Genomic DNA, 17,015 nt, shown 5'->3' on the forward strand with positions numbered 1-17,015 from the left:
AAATACAATAAAACCATTTATTGCAGAAATAATCACACATAAAAAGTAGCATAAACAAAGTCAAAGCCAATGCAATTTGTACATGGTTAAAGATTGCATTGTATTAGAAATACACAAGTATACATAAAATCTAAAAACACCCGAGGGGTGGATGCATGTAGGATATATCTAGAAATTAATGACCAAAAAGGTAATGTAACACATGAATAAATGATGGTAAGAGGGGCTTACAAAAAAAAGGACCCCATACTCACCAATCAGCAAGGCCTAGGTGCCTGTGGCTATGTTCGCCAAGGATGGCAGCAATTTATGCTTGGGAAGGGAGCTGTGCCAACCAAAAAACCTGACCAGGAAACAACTGGAAGGCAGACATGGCATGGGTATAAATGAGTGACCTTTGAGGTGTCAACTATAATATAATATGTTTATAATAAACATTGCTATATTGGCAAAATAATCGTGAAAGTATATAAAGGGATGCATGAATAAACCAACCTGTTGCGATGGTAAGACGGATAAAGGCCAAGGAGGAATGTGTGCAAAACTGCAGATATGTGAAAGGGAAGTCAAATAAGGCAATCCCTAAAATTAGAAGGGGAAATGTCAGCAAGTGTGAATAAAAAAAAAAAAAAACATAACCAGGCACAAGAGAGTGCCTGAGAAGGATGAAAGATGTATACCTTTTGTAGAATCAGTAGCTTGCAGCAGTAGAGTGAACTGTTCCATGTAAAGTGAGCAAAATGGAAGATCTCAGCCATGTATACTCTCCCATTTGGATAATCAGTTCAGGTGTCAACTATAATATAATATGTTGTGGTGTCACATCACATTCGGCTACCCATCACATTTTGCTACCCGGTGGAGTGCACATGCGCGATGCCGACATATGCGTTCTAACAGAGGGCCTCTCGTGGGCTCGCTTCGCTCGCCACGCTTCAGGCATGGCCTCGCTTCGCTCGGTATAAATATAATCAAACTCTATGTCCACTTGGATGGTGGGGCTTGAACTTGGACTCAGGGGTGCAACCCATACGCTGGCGTCACGCATGCACAGTCCAGCGGGTAGCCAACTTTGATAGGTCGCCATATGTGAGGAAACAGTGGCAGATTAGCTCAAGGGGATCACATTTTCTGGAGAAAAAAAAAGAAAAAGGTCAGCATGCAGGCAATTTCTTTAAAGCGTGGCAGGTTGCCAGGTTTATTTATCAGAAGTTTGTAAAACTAATCCTGCTGTCTGGTCCTAATCTATACAGTAGTCTTCTCCCTATACGGTGTGGGGCTGGTCCCCGCCACCCACAAAACATGTGGCAAAGCAAACCTTTCAAACAGAGTCTCTTGTTCCCTCGCTCTCGCTCTTCCTGCTCATTTTAAAGTCCATCTAAGCATGGACTCAAGTGGACCACACCATCCGGACCAGAACCAAGCCTACCACAGAGGCTGAAAAAACGCAGGCCGGATTCCGGTTCACTCTCTTGCAACAAAACACATGCAAGCTGAAATATATCGCTTATCCATTACCTCACATACCGTCACAATATTAGCGACCATTGCTAAATTAGCAAAATGATCATAAATTATAGCATGAAATGCATGAATATATTTTCAAACCAACCTATTACGATGGTAGAATGGATAAAGGGGCCAGGGAGGAATGTGTACAAGACTGCAGTTGTGTAAAAAGGCATGTCATAAAGCGATCACTGAAAAGGAAAAGGGTGGTTGTGAAAAAGTGTGAATGTGAAAAACATAACCGGGCACCATAAAGTGCTTCATGTGATGGATAAATGGTTTGGGTACCTGTGTGAGATCAATGGCTTGCAACAGCAGAATAAACCTTTGTTTATGCTATGTGTGATTATTTCTGCAATAAATGTGTTTATTGTATTTATATTTGTCAATTTCATCGGCCTATTGCACACCTCATATAAAGTCCCAATATACCTTTGTTTTTGTTTTTGTTTTTTGGGCATATGGCGTTGATCAGGATGCTGGTATGGTGGTGATCAGGACAGTGGTATGGCTGTGATCAGGACAGTGGTATGGCTGTGATCAGGACAGTGGTATGGGGCATGGCAGCTATCTGGATGTTTGTATGGGGTATGGCGCTGATCAGAATGCTGGTATGGTGTATAGAGGTGATCAGGGTGTTTGTATGGTGGTTAACAGGGTGCTGATATGGCATATGGCGATGATCAGGGCTCTGATATGGTGAAAGCTGGTGATCGTGGTGCTGGTTTGGCATATTGTGGTGATCAGGACGCTGGTATAGCAAATGACGGTGATCTTGGCATGCCAATTTGTGTGAGAGCAGAGAGAACTGTTTACGTTTGTTTTCCATTGAGTACTATGTGATTTCTGTGGTTGGACACGGCAATCTCACATGGTACAACAGCACATGATCACCAAGCTCCCGTGTACACACTCTGTGAGCTGCACAGTAGCTGCTGATGCAGGCTGACATACAGGTATGTTAACCTGCATTGATGCTGATGATTGATGATGATCACAGCCTATAAACGGCAGACAGGATGCTGTTAAAGGCAGCTCGCCTTCTCATCATCGAGTAACGTATTCTATAAAAATAAATGTGGCAGTTTTATTAGGCAAGTTAGTGCAAGAGCTAAGATGAGCATAAAAAGTGCAGTAATAGTAACCTTAACCCATGCCAAATCATTACATGCATTTTTGAGTAGAAATAAATTAGTGAAAGGCTATTTTGAGTTGATTAATGTCAATCAGAATAACTTTAATTTGTATATCATAACCATATGCAGATATGTTCCCAAAAACAGAATGTTTTTTGGTGATTATACAGAAGCTGAGCAAGCCGTGTCAGTTAACATTGTCCCCTCCCCTGTGGCCAAAAGGGAAATTTTTTTGATGGTGTTGGAAATGTCACATTTGGGCCAGATTTGCAAAATGTGGTCCTAACTGTGTATGACCATATCAATGGAATGGTAAATCGACCCTGTAACAGATTTGGCCATCACTAATAGGGCCTACACATTATATGATAATCAGAGGGAAAATTCTGGGATATTCGGAATGATCATAAGATTTTCATACAGTGTATGCACAAAATTTCAAGAACCAATTCATAATTTCCAAAAGAAAATTACTTAACCACTTGCCGACCAGCAGTTTTACTGCAGCAGAATGGCACGACTAGGCGAAACAATATTATATTACATCGCTTCGCCCTGCAGCCACTAGGGGCATCCTGCTCGCCCCCGGAGCTGATGCGAGTGACACATCGATCGCTCGTGACACAGCGAGAAACGGGATCTGTGTGTGTAAACTCTGAGGGGAGAAAATGGTTTTTATGCTATGCGAAGCATTCCTTCTTATTTTAGATTTTTTCTTTTACTGTTTATTGTTGCCTGATACCTCACTGCTGCAAGTGGAGTGATCGTATTTTCTGCCATCTTGTTTGACAACCTGGGCAATGATTATCGAGCTTCTGGGTCCCATTTAATAGGGACCTAGAGTTCTGGTAAGCGGCCAAGAGTGGATTGGTGGTGGTACTTACTACATTTCACAGCACTGTTTCCGAAAGGGTGTATGTTGAGTTTACCTCTGCTGACACTTCTTGCATGTACTTTTCAAGTTGGACACTTTATATGATTTATAAATTGGTCAGACTTGCTAAGAATATATATATATATATATATAATTTTTCACAATATTTATTCACAAATTTATTTATTCAATTATTTATAAGCAATTTATGAATGTCTTGTTTTTCATGTTGTTTAAAATTTTTATTTTTTTATCACTAAGGATTATGGATTAATTTGCAGATCACACTGTATGAAATGTGAGTTTTTTACCTATTATTTATTTTTAACACTATTAAGGTGAGGGTAATTTTGATTAATTTGAGTTAGTATATAATTTATTCACATGTATTAGCGTGGCTTTTTTGTATATAGACATAATGTTCCATGCTGTTTTTCAGTTCTATATCATCTAGATTAAGGCCCCTTATTACACGGACGATCCGTTCAGGTCCAAATCTGTGTTTTATATATATATTTGTTTTATTATTTACAGGTTAGCGCAATTCATATTTTTCTATAGTATAAGCTTTAACCACTAGATGATGTGGACACACACACCTGTGGAACATTCAAGGGCAGTATTAGTTGAAATCACTAGATCAAAGCCTGTGAGTTCCAGGCAAGGCTGCAGGATTTGAGTGAGAGGCAACAGGTGTCATGCTGTTTTTCAGTTCTATATCATCTAGATTAAGGCCCCTTATTACACGGATGATCCGTTCAGGTCCGCCTGTCAGTTTTTTAGGCAAACCTGAATGGACACTCAATAGAGGGCTATGGTGGGATGGGTGCCAGCTGTGACATGTCCGCTGACATCTGACCCACTCCAATCCGAAAAAGTGTGACGGAGGAAAAACCTATTTTTCCATCCGTCATCGGATCGGGTGACAATGGACTCTACGGTCCGTCTTCATCCTATCCCCCATACTTTTTTTTTTTTTTTTATGCCTATCCACATGGCGGAATACAAACTCAATCATATAGCGCTGGCGTGCTGTGTTCTACACAATTTTCTTAAAAAAGTTTCTGCGAACTATGCGGTCTCAGTTGGCCAACAAGAAGCAGACTTGCTGGAAAATGATAACCTCACGGGCCTTGAACCTGCTCATCCTGGCTTGCCCCCCCAAAGCGCCCCGTGAGGTTAGAACCCAATACATGGACTACTTTGTGGGTAGGGGGGCCATTGATATGCCAGACAATGTTTGAGAGGCATTTTCACAATACATTTTTCTTTGAAACTCCTTCATTTACTGCTTGGCTTGGTTTTAGGTGTCTCCGAGGTATATATAGTTTTTTTCAAGTTGTGCCTTTTTCACCAACAGTGCAAACCCAAGTTCAGCGCGAGATGAGGGGACAGTCTCTTCTTCAGATAATCTTATTATGTTGTGGGTCTGCTACACACACACCTTTTTTTTGGTAACTAATATATGTAGTGCATTACTGACCAAAATCGTGCTCATTTTCAGCACCATGGCAGGAAAATGGCATGATTGTCCAAATTTACAAATCACTGTGGGTGTTTTTTACTAAAGGCACATCCACTATGCACTACAAGTGCACTGCAAAAGTACACCTGAAACTGCACTTGGAGTGCAAAGTGAAGTTTCCTTTAGTAAATCACACTCCTTCTCAGCACAAACTAAAATTTTACTACAAATAAATTTTTGGCGCAATGAAAAAGGAAGCCACACATTGTTGATAATTAAACTTTTTAATCCAAGCACATTCACATGTGCGTTTAGAAAAGGTTTTTACAACAAACCAAGAAATTGTGTGTATCAAAAACAGAGTTTCTGCTAAATTTTATTTACCTGGTGTTTTGGTGTAAACAGGCATGTATCAAACCGTAAAATACAGAACACAGGAACTTACAAAGTTCAACTTTGAAAATTGAAGACAATATCAGACATGAGTATGTACAAACTGGGCTGATATTGCCTTCATCACATGGGGTGTCACGCCTGGAAAATCCAAATTTGGAAGATGCACACAGTGTGTCAACATGTGCTATCTCCCATCATGGGGGATCAATGTACATGTTTTGGGGCTGCAACCCCTTCATCTCAGCCACTTTCCACAAAACACGTACATTGATCTCCCATGACGGGAGATAGCGCATGTTTACCCACTCTGTGTATCTTCCAAATTTGTAATTTCGATAAATACAAAAGTTGTGTTTTAAAATAGCAAAACTAAAACCCTAGCTAGTTTTTTGTGTTTCACACTCTCCCCAAAACATCAATGATGTTCTTCATTTTATTTTTAACATCATTGATGTTTTGCTGTATATTTTCCAAATCCCGATTGCACCCCATTATCTCCCCAATCAGGATCTGGGCACTTTCACTGGTAAAACGGGAATCTTCTTCCACATCACCTACAAAACAAAGCAAAAAAACACACCATGTAAGAACAATATGGTGAGATACATTGATGAGCTTACCGGAAGCTGTGTTCTCCGACTCTCACCTGTTGTGGTGACAATTTGCCCAACCTCAACGATCTCTCCTTCCTCCTCCTCCTCCTGCTCCTCTGCTTCTGGTTTTAGAATTTGCCCTTCTTTGGGAGGGGTGTGGTCCCTGGTGTCCTCATACTTGCCGAGAGGGCAGAATTAGGAATATGAAACATTGTTTGGAAGTGTTGTACAATAGTTTATTTTGGCAGAGCTCCAAGGTCAGGACATTATTGGGGACACTGTGTTCAGCTGGAATACTTACCTGCAGAACAATGTTTCCTATGAACGAATGAAACCATGAACTTGAAAGTGGCCATTTTAAACTGCACAACATGAAATCAAAGCACATGGAGCAGTATGCAAGCAAGAATAATCATATGAACACACGACAACTACTTACTTTTTTCAAGAACACGCTTGATCCTTATGTACTGCTCGTGCTCCCTCAGTTTCAGGTCTGACCAGCATTTTCTCAGTTGATCCATGGATCGGCGTACCCCAAAATTCTTATGAAGACTCTTCACAACTTCAGTCATGATCTTGGCCTTTCTGAAGGTTCATATTTCCCATCATAGTCGGTCATGTTCAATATGTCCACCATCTCCAACATCTCTCCAAAAGACATATTTGAGGCCTTAAATCTTCTTCTCTTCCTGTATTGGGACGTTTCAGGCTCCGGGCTTTCCTCACCCTCCTCCTCGTTAGTGGAACTATTATTAGTGCGCACCTGCGTTTTCTCCGCCATGTGCTCTCCCCACTGCGCCGAAAGCGAAGGGGCGGGAAATAGTCTAGAAAGAACGTCAGGGGCGGGCTGAGTTTCACGCATGCGCACTGTATATAAAACGCAACACGTGTGTCGTCCGTACGATCGGTGAACAGAGGGAGAAGCTGACGCGATGAACGTGCAAACGAAGGTAACATTTTTAACTTGGTACATCACTAGGCTATACTGCTTCTAGATTGAGGCCTGCATTAGTGGAGTTTAGCCTGACATTAGGGTTTGTCTTGTGTTGTGTCTTGCAGACACTATGGACGGGTTCAACGATCATAGCTTCCTCCCTCTGTTCATCGATAAATACAGAGACATGCCCTGCCTGTGGCAACCAACACACCCACAATATAGTAACAGACAAAAGAGGCAGGCAGCAATGTTGAAACTGGTTGAGTTTGTGAAGCCGGGGGGTCCCCAGGGCAGACGTCTCCTATTTAAAAAAGAAAATTGGTAGCCTCAGGAGTACATATCTGAGGGAGAGGACCAAGGTGCTGAAGTCCATGCAATCTGGAGCTGCAGCAGATGACGTGACGTTTATGTCCCCACCCTGTGGTATTATGACAGGATGCATTTTCTGTCAGACCAGGCTGAGGTCAGAGAATCCTTCTCTACTTTTCCTTCCACGCGTCCTATGCTCCATTCCACACCCGATGAGTCTTCCGACGCCCAACATGGGCCTTCCACTCAGGAAGAACTGGGGGAGCCCAGCTTGAGCCAGGTATAGTGTTGTTGTACATATTTTGGGAGTATAGATGAATTATGTTAACTTGATTTTTGTGCACTAATTGCTGAGTTTAGAAAGTGTTTCACATATCAATAGACAGTAGTGGCCCAAACCTTTGGGACAAGAAAGAAAAATGCTGGGCTCAGAATGATAGTCTTTTCTATTGGTTAACAATTTGCAACAGTGTTGATGTTAAAATTGTGTGTGTTTGATGAACCAAAAACTAAAACTATGTCCCTTTTTCATACACAGGAAGAACTCAGCCAGGAACAGGAGGGTGTGGAATACACCAGCCAGGAGGTGGCTGTGGAAAGTGGCAGCCAGGAGGAGGCGGGGGTAAGCGGCAGCCAGGCGGTGGGCGGCCAAAGGAGCCTCACTGAATGCCAGGTCCCTCCCCTCCGCCTTCCACGCAAAAGGGCGAGAAGGGGGGAATGTTGAGGAGTCGGCCCTGAGGCTGATTGGTGAGGCTTCTGCGGCCCTCCAAGCAGAACCCACCTACCAAGAGGCCTTTGCCGCCTTGGTTGCGTGCAAGCTTGATAAAATGGAGCAGGGGCAGTAGCTCTTGTGTGAGGAGGTTATAATACACACCCTCAACAAGGGTCTGTTGGGCCAAATGACACAAGAAACACACTTGTGTGGTTTGGCCCATGCCCCTGTTCCTCCTCCTCCTCCTCCTCCTTCTGCCACACCTCCAGCACCACAGCCACAGCCTGAAAGGAAGCGTGGAAGGAAGACCAGAGAGTGATGACCTGGGTTCAGTCTGGTCTGACAGAACATGCAGCCTGTTGTAGTACCACAGCCTGGGAACATAGATGTCATCTGCTGCTGTTCTGGATTTCATGGACTTCAGGACCAGACTTCTCTCCCTCAGATATGTACTCGTCAGGCCACCAAGTTTTGCGTTGAAATAGTTGATGTGTGCCCTGGGGGCCAAAGGCTTCGCTAATCTCCCCAGTTTCTACATCGCTGCCTCCCTCTTTATCTGTTACTGACACCGAAATAAAGGTATTTTTTGTTTGAAGAAATACTTGCGTATGTGTTTTACTTCCAAAAGGCCAGTTTATTTGTGAGCAGGCAGGTACATTTCCCCCAAAAAAGTGACATGAATAACAAGGGTTACCAACAATAAACAACCTCCTGTAGATTAAAAAAGAAAAACAAAAGATAAAAAATATAATAATGTTGTTGTGGTAAGTTTACACACAAAAAACACCCCAAAAAAATTGAGAAATTTGCAAACTGTCAAAAAATGAGATGTTTATGAACAAACAAAAAAAAAAATGCATCCAAAAAATAATAAATAAAATCTAAAATTGTGTAAATGTGACGAAATCCAAAACTGTATTGCCGAAATGGTTAAAAAAGAGTCATCAAATACGTTCCGGAGAAGTGTGTGTGACTATGAGCATCAAAAGAAGTTCCTTCTTGCAGCATTGTAAAGAACAAGAGAATGCGCTTCATGAAAGAATTTTTAACATTGCAGCACGACGAATGTGCTATATTGATTATGAGCAGTAGTTTTACCTGAACAAGCGCTTCCGTGTCGGAATTTGAATGTGAGCATGCGTAGCACCTTGTCCGTCGGAGTAGGCTACAATTGATCGGAGTATGTCCGATCGGAGCAGTTTGTCGGAAAATATTTCCGGCAAGTTGGAAAATTTGGTCCGACGGATATTCCGACGGAAACAGTCCGATGCATACCACACACAGTCAGGATATCCGACAAAACGCTCCGATTGGACACATTCCGACAGAAACTCCGACCATGTGTACAAAGGCCTAGTGCGCTGCGCATCTCGCGCATGCGCAGTAGGGAACCGGGAAGTGAACCGGCAATGCTTCACTTCCTGATTCCCTCACCCAGAATGGCGGCAGCTGGACCCTGGGACAGGGGAGTGTCTATTTATTAAAAGTCAGCAGCTGTAGCTTCTGGCTTTTAATATTTTTTTTTGCAGGTGGAATCAGTCTTTAAATAAAATTTAAAAAATAAAATGGCCCTTTGATATGGGCGGAAGTAATACTATGATGTCGCTTCCACCCTGCAGTGTCATGGAGACGGATGGGGGCCATCTTCCCCTCACTCGTCTCCATGCACAGCACTGAGAAGGATCCGATCGCCTCCGCCGCTGCTAACTGCTCCGGTAAGAGACGAAGGGCACCGGATCGAGGCGGGAGGGGGTGGCTCCTCTCCTGCCACCAATAAAAGTGATTTTGTGCAAAATTTGCTGCAGAGACCACTTTTATCGTGTACCGGACCTCTGGCCGAACACGGGGATACCTAGCTGCTGCCATAACAACGATAGCTTTCCCAAAAGTAGGGACGTACATCGTCATGCGGCGGTCCAGAAGTGGTTAACAGGACAGCGGTGGAGCACTCTCCTTTACAGGGAGTGAGGGGAAATCCAACCGTCCAGTTTTCTACAATTACGTGTCGCCTTAAGAGGAGATGTAACATGTAAGTGGACAGGCCAGCTTTCCAAACAATTAATTATGGTGTACTAAGAAGATTAAGGGCTGGGTCTCCTGGGTGGGGCGTAAGGGGAGAGGGGCAACTACAGGCCTCCAATTGACCTCCCCCCACACATCACCTATACCTGGACCACCCTATGGCACAGTGTTTGCTCCATGGTGGCCAGGTTATGCCAACCCCTGGGTCAGCCGGGCTGTCTCATGGTAACAAACTTTCAGAAACCATGAATCAGACCGAGACAGAAGTACAATTTAATCACACTTGTTTATTAAATAAAAATAAAAAGGTACATAGAAAAAGCATAGTCAAAGCATATCCAGGGTCCAGTAACTGGATCGAGTAGTCAGCCAGGCCAGAGTTCAATAACCAGATCGGGTAATCAGCCAGGCCAGAAGTCAGGGATCCAAGTAGAGCAGCAGTAAGTAGGATAAGGAGCCAGAAGGGGTGTCAGCAAGCCAGTCTTTAAATAGAACCGCAGGAGATGGTTTCTTGTGACCAAGGCGAAGGCAGAGGTGAAGTGAGCTAGACAGCTTTAAGTAGGCAGGTCAGACGAGCATGATCAGGAACAGCTGGTAACTGTGGAGAGAGATGAGAGCTGGCAATTAGCCGACAGCTGAGCAGCCAGCCCAGAGAAGGACGGGCTAAGCCAGCCCTGACAGTACCCCCTCCTCAATGACCCCTCTCCCTCAGAGGGCCACCGGGCTTGAGGGGAAACGTCTATGGAACTTGCGGAGGAGGACAGGGGCATGTAAGTCCGAGGATGAAACCCAGGAGCATTCCTCTGGACCGCACCCCTTCCAATGCACCAGGTACTGTATGCGCCCATGGAACCTACAGGAGTCAACAATGGATTGTACCTCATACTCCTCATGGTTCTCGACCTGAATGGGGTGAGGGCATGGCACTGAGGTGGTAAATCGGTTACAGACCAGCGGTTTCAATAAGGAGACATGAAACACATTTGAAATGTGCATACTAGGAGGAAGGTCCGTAAGCCACTGGGTTAATCCTGCCAAGGATACGGAAAGGCCCAATAAACCAAGGTGCAAACTTCAGTGAGGGAACACGATGCCAGGAGTTGTGAGATGACAGCCAGACCTTGTCCCCAACCTGGTAGGAAGACGCAGGCTGGAGTCTGCGATCAGCATGGAGTCTGTACCTATCCTTAGCGTGGAGCAAAGCCTCTTGGACTTGTACCCAAGTGGAACAAAGACCATGGAGATGCTCCTCTAATGCAGGAATACTCTGCGGAACAAACGAGTCAGGCAACATGGAAGGTTGGAAACCATAATTCGCCATAAATGGAGACAATCGGGAGGCAGAACCCAAGGCACGGTTGTGAGCAAACTCTGCCCATGGTAATAGGTCAGACCAGTTGTTATGGTGGTCAGAAATATAGCAATGTAGGAATTACTCCAAGGACTGATTGGCTCGGTCTGCGGCCCCATTATTCTGCAGGTGATACGCAGAAGAGAACGCAAGCTGGATTCCCAACTGTGCACAAAAGGCTCGCCTGAACCAGGAGACAAACTGATTGCCCCTGTCCGAGACAATCACCTTGGGTAGCCCATGTAAGCGAAAGATCTCCCGAGCAAAAATGGAAGCCAGCTCCTTAGAGGTAGGCAACTTCTTAAGTGGAATACAATGACACATCTTTGAGAACCGGTCAACCACCATAAGGATAACAGTGTTGCCTTGGGAGTTGGGCAACTCCACAATGAAATCTGTAGACAGGTGAGTCCAGGGCCTCTCTCCATTGGGTATGGGTTGTAGGAGGCCCACTGGAAGGTGTCGTGGAGTCTTACTCTGAGCACACACGGGACAGGCAGCTACGAAGGCAGTAACATCAGCATGTAGACTAGGCCACCAGAATTGTTGGGAAATGGCCCAAATGAGTTGATTCTTCCCAGGATGGCCAGCTGCCTTGGGAGAATGGCAAGTCTGGAGCACTGCAGTACGGAGACTCTCTGGGACAAAGCAGCGGTCACAAGGTTTCTCAGGAGGAGCATGGACCTGAGTAGCAAGAATTTTGTCACCCAAAGGAGCAGTAAGACTGGTGCGAACCGTAGCCAAGATACGATCAGAAGGAATCATAGGAACCGGAACCGACTCCGACTTGGAAGTGGAGGAAAATTGTTGTGACAAGGCATCAGCCCTTACATTCTTAGTGCCGGGTAAGAATGAGACAATGTAATTAAAGCTCGACAAGAAAAGAGCCCATTGCACCCTTCTTGGAAGAGAGTCGCTTAGCCGCAGACAAGAATGTAAGATTCTTATGGTCAGTAAGAATAAGAACAGGCACAGTGGAGATGTCTCCATTCTTTCAGGGCTAAAATGATTGCCAACAGCTCTCTGTCACCAATCTCACAATTGCACTCAGTAGGTGACAATTTCTTGGAAAAGAAGCCACACAGATGCATAGCGCTCTCAGAGTTAGGACATTGAGACAGAAGGGTGCCAACTCCAGTCTCAGAAGCATCAACTTCTAGGATAAAAGGCAACATAGGATCAGGATGTTCCAACACAGGAGCAGAAACAAAGGCAGCCTTGAGTCTCAAAGGCCTTAATGGACTCCGGAGACCAACTCTGTGGGTTTCCGTCCTTTCTGGTCATATCAGTCAGGGGCTTGACCAGAGACGAGAAGTTACGAATAAACTTCCGATAGTAGTTGGCAAAACCCAGGAGACTCTGCAGAGGACATAAACCCATGGGTTGAGGCCACTGTAGGACTGACAAAAGTTTCTCTGGGTCCATCGAAAAACCAGCAGTGGAAATGACATAGCCCAGGAATGTAACCTGTTCACGATGGAACTCGCACTTCACCAGTTTACAATAGAGATTGTTCTCTCTTAGTTTCTGAAGCACCCAACAGACATCTGTGTGGTGGCTCTCCAGGGACTTGGAAAATATGAGGATATCATCAAGATAAACCACCACACATAACTGCAACAAATCTCAGAGGACATCGTTAATAAATTCCTGGAGAACTGCCGGGGAGTTAAAAAGGCCAAAAGGCATTACCAGGTATTATGGCCTGTTCTGGTATTAAACGCAGTTTTCCACTCATCGCCCTCCTTATTGCGCACGAGATTGTATGCCCCTCTCAAGTCAAGCTTTGTGAAAACCGTTGCTCCCTTGAGGCGGTAAAATAACTCTGTAATCAATGGAATTGGGTAGGCATTCTTAATCGTGACACGATTGAGACCCCTATAATCTATATAAGGTCTCTGTTCACCGCTCTTCTTCTTCACAAAGAAGACAACACCAGCAGGAGACGAGGATTTCCGGATGAAACCTCGAGAGAGTGCAGTAACAAGGCAGTAACATCAGCCCGTAGACTAGGCCACCAGAATTGTTTGGAAATGGCCCAAAAGAGTTGATTCTTCCCAGGATGACCAGCTGCCTTGGGAGAATGGCTCCTTCTGGCTCCTTATCCTGCTTGCTATTGCTCTATTGGATCCCTGACTTCTGGCCTGGCTGATTACCCGATCTGGTTATTAAACTCTGGCATGGCTGCCTACTCGATCCAGTTACTGGAATCTGGCTATGCTTTGACTATGCTTTTTCTATTTACCTTTTTATTTTTATTTAATAAACAAGTGTGATTTAATTGTACTTCTGTCTCGGGCAGATTCATGGTTTCTGACAGGTCCTCTCCTGAATCATGTGTGTGTCTCCTTTGGTATGGTACAAAATTCTTTGATGGTTACCTCCCTCACTTCATGTTTACCATCTCGTGATTGGTTGGTTCCAAACATGGGAGGTAACTGCTGTGATTCTCACCTGCCCATCTGTGATCATGGTAAAGGTGTAATCAGAATATGATGTCTAGTGCTATTATGAAATGTATTTTAACATGTTAATATAATATGGCAATTGCTGGCCTTTTGCCCTGTCATTTGCTGTCCCCATCTCGTGTACCTTTCTGGCTATAAGAAATCTCCACCTAACCAAACATCTTGAGATTGACAGAGATTTATGGAATCAAACATCAAATACTTGGATGACTACCGTACACATTGATTTTTACAAAATTGATTTAATACAAAATGCATTGCAACATTGTAATTTAACATATATATCCATATCTATATAGATACATATATATATATATATATATATATATATATATATATATATATATATATACACACACATACACACATATACACTTTGTTACTTTTCAACTTGTGACTGGTGTCCTTCTGGTGTATAATTAACTGGCCGTCTTCTGCCATTGTCTGGGGAAAAGCTGAACACTGGGTTCTTTCTAAGGAGACGATCTCACCCTTTGAAACAAAGGGGTTATTTACCCTGGCTTTCCTTTAATCAAAAGCTCTGCTATCTGGATCTAGTGGATCACTAGTTTGACCATTGTCAGTTGGTTTTGTGTTAAGTGGCACCATTGTTCAGGTTACTCTGCTTCAACATAATGTTTGTATAATGACCTCAACCCTCCACTGGAGAGGATAATTTAATCACAAAAGTTCACTGCTGTATATACTTACAGCCACCATCAGGGAGGGGGCAGGACTTCCCCAACGTTTAAGCTGGGTAGGGGGACTGTGCAGGGCTAAACCCTTTTTCCATTGCTATTCACTCTTGCAATAGAACCCCTACAGCTATGATATAAGTCATTAAGAATATAGTTGGCTTCTGCTATGAATCGCTACATGAGAAGATAATTCTGTATGCAGATTACATGCTTCTGCTTCTAGGCAACGTGACTACATCCCTCAAAGAGTAATGACTACCATCTCACCTTTTGGAGACCATTCTGACCTCATGATTTATTGATCTAAATCTGCTACAAATTTCACCCTTTATTTCAAAACACTGTCCTCTTAATATTATGCCTTTGCTACTCCAGTTTAAGGCAAAAATAATAATCTGGAATAAACTATGGCTTTACCGGATTGGCAGAACCAACCTTATAATAAACTTCATGCCCCAACTGTTATATTTTTCACGTAATTACCCAGTGGCAATACCTTTACAAATTTTTTGCCTAGTCAGTTACATCTTCTGTACTTTACTTTGGAAGAACAAAACACCCAGACTCAAACTGGAACAGCTACAATGGCTCAAAGATAGGGTTGGGGTATTCCTCCCTAACCCTTGGCTGTACTACTTGATAGCCCACGTGCAACACCTCAAGCATTTTCAAATATGGTGGATAACCCCCCCCCCCCCCCCCACCACATCTACTTTATCGTTAGTATGATACTATACTAACTCCCAGGATATTCTGGGAGGCCTAGAGTCTCTTAAATTTAGTAAACTGAATAGACTATACCCCACATATACTCTTATGCAGAAGGTCTGGATTAAGATTAAATTCCTAGAGGCAGTGACAGGTTTCACTAGCTTTAGTCCCATTTGGGATAATGAGTCTTACCATGAGTTAGCCAAGCTCACATACTGTATGCATCAGTATGGTGGAAGTGGGGTATTACAAGAAAAAGACAACTTCTCCTGCGCTCTGGTGTCTGAGGCCGCGTACACACGGGTGGATTGTCTGGCCAACTAAGTTCGTCAGACAATCCGACAGACAGTCCGTTCAAAATTTGCATGAACGGACTTGACCACACACGATGAGCAGTCAGTCCGCTGAAAGCGTGCGCGATGACGTCTACAGCACATACGACGGGACTAGAAAAACGACGTCCTATACACTGCAATGCAACCTTCGGCCGTGTAAATCCTTTCTGAGCATGCGCCATACTTAGTCCGTCCAACTTGCCTACACACGAGCGGACTGTCCGCTGAAACCAAGTTTGGATGGACAAAACCAAGTTTGAACGGACTGTCTTACGGAAATTCCGTAAGACTTTGTTCGTCAGATTGTCCGCTGAAAAAGTCCGCTGAAGCCCACACACGAGCAGATTGTCCGCTGAAACACGGTTCAGCGGACTAAGTTGGACAGACAATCCGCCCGTGTGTACGCGGCCTGAGTCTTCGAAGTGTGATACCGACAGTTTAAAAAGGTAGTGTCAAAACTCTTGCAGCCCTCCTTAGAATATTGGGTATTCAAATACTGGAGAAAAACAAAACAAAAATGGAAGGTGCACTGACCTAGTGCATTACCATAAATAGAGCTTTATTGAAAACAGAACATATAGCAAAATGGCTACTGACAAACGAGTATTGATAAAAGGCATAATCCATACAATTGGATCCATCGCACCGAACATCGACACATCCAGATCTGATGTCAGATCTGATCTGATGTTCGGTACGATGGATCCAATTGTATTGATTATGCCTTTTATCAATACTCGTTTTGTGAGTAGCCATTTTGCTATATGTTCTGTTTTCAATAAAGCTCTATTTATGGTAATGCACTAGGTCAGTGCGCCTTCCTTTTTTTTTTCGGAAGCAACATATATTTCACAACAGGTCCCTGCTTTTGTTTGCGGATCTACGCTCTAAACTACCTCTTGGTGATCTTATCTCCTAAATTGTTCTTACGTCTTTAATGTAATATCTACCAAATAAAGAGGAAAGTGCCCATTTGTAAACAACCATTGAAGCATGTGGAAGGGTAATCACCCAAGGACAAGCAGCAGAATGGGCATTAACAATGTGTCCTGTAGCTTCAGTCAGCAAACTCAGAGACACAAACTGACCAAGCCGGTATAGATTTGCTTCTTTGCTTGGTGTGATTAGATTGCAACAGGAAAGAAGGGATACTGGCAGGATCACCATATATTTGCTAATAAATGAGTGTGTAGTAAAAGAAAAAGCAACATTCTTATCATGCTGACCCTTCTGTGCCTCCCCTTGAATAAATGTTACACTTGAGATTCATCTATTTTTTCCATAATTCTGTTTTCATGGTAGGTGGCCCAGTACATTAAGTTTGAAATGCCTGTGCTGTGCAGCTTTGTTGAAAAACTGAAGGAAGAGGAGGATAGAGAAATAAACAAACTGACTAAAAGGTAAGATATACGCTATGTGTTCATGAATATGATTATGATGTTTGATTATTGAGTTAATGGGTAAAGTTACATTCCTTTTCATATATAGTATGAAAA

At 43.5% G+C, this 17,015-nt stretch overlaps 1 protein-coding gene across 4 annotated transcripts in view; it reads left to right on the top strand.

Moving 5' to 3' along the window:
- Window positions 1-17,015, top strand: part of RASSF4 (Ras association domain family member 4) — an 855,531-nt gene that overhangs the window by 813,819 nt on the left and 24,697 nt on the right. For all 4 annotated transcript variants that reach the window (XM_077454834.1, XM_077454835.1, XM_077454837.1 and 1 more), the window contains one exon: window positions 16,822-16,919. In XM_077454834.1, coding sequence (XP_077310960.1) covers window positions 16,822-16,919 — 98 coding nt within the window. The remainder of the gene's footprint in view (window positions 1-16,821; window positions 16,920-17,015) is intronic.

Source organism: Lithobates pipiens, unplaced genomic scaffold, assembly GCF_037356315.1.
Source record: "Lithobates pipiens isolate NorthernLeopardFrog02 unplaced genomic scaffold, aLitPip1_a1.2 Scaffold_25, whole genome shotgun sequence".
Taxonomy (NCBI): Eukaryota; Metazoa; Chordata; class Amphibia; order Anura; family Ranidae; genus Lithobates; species Lithobates pipiens.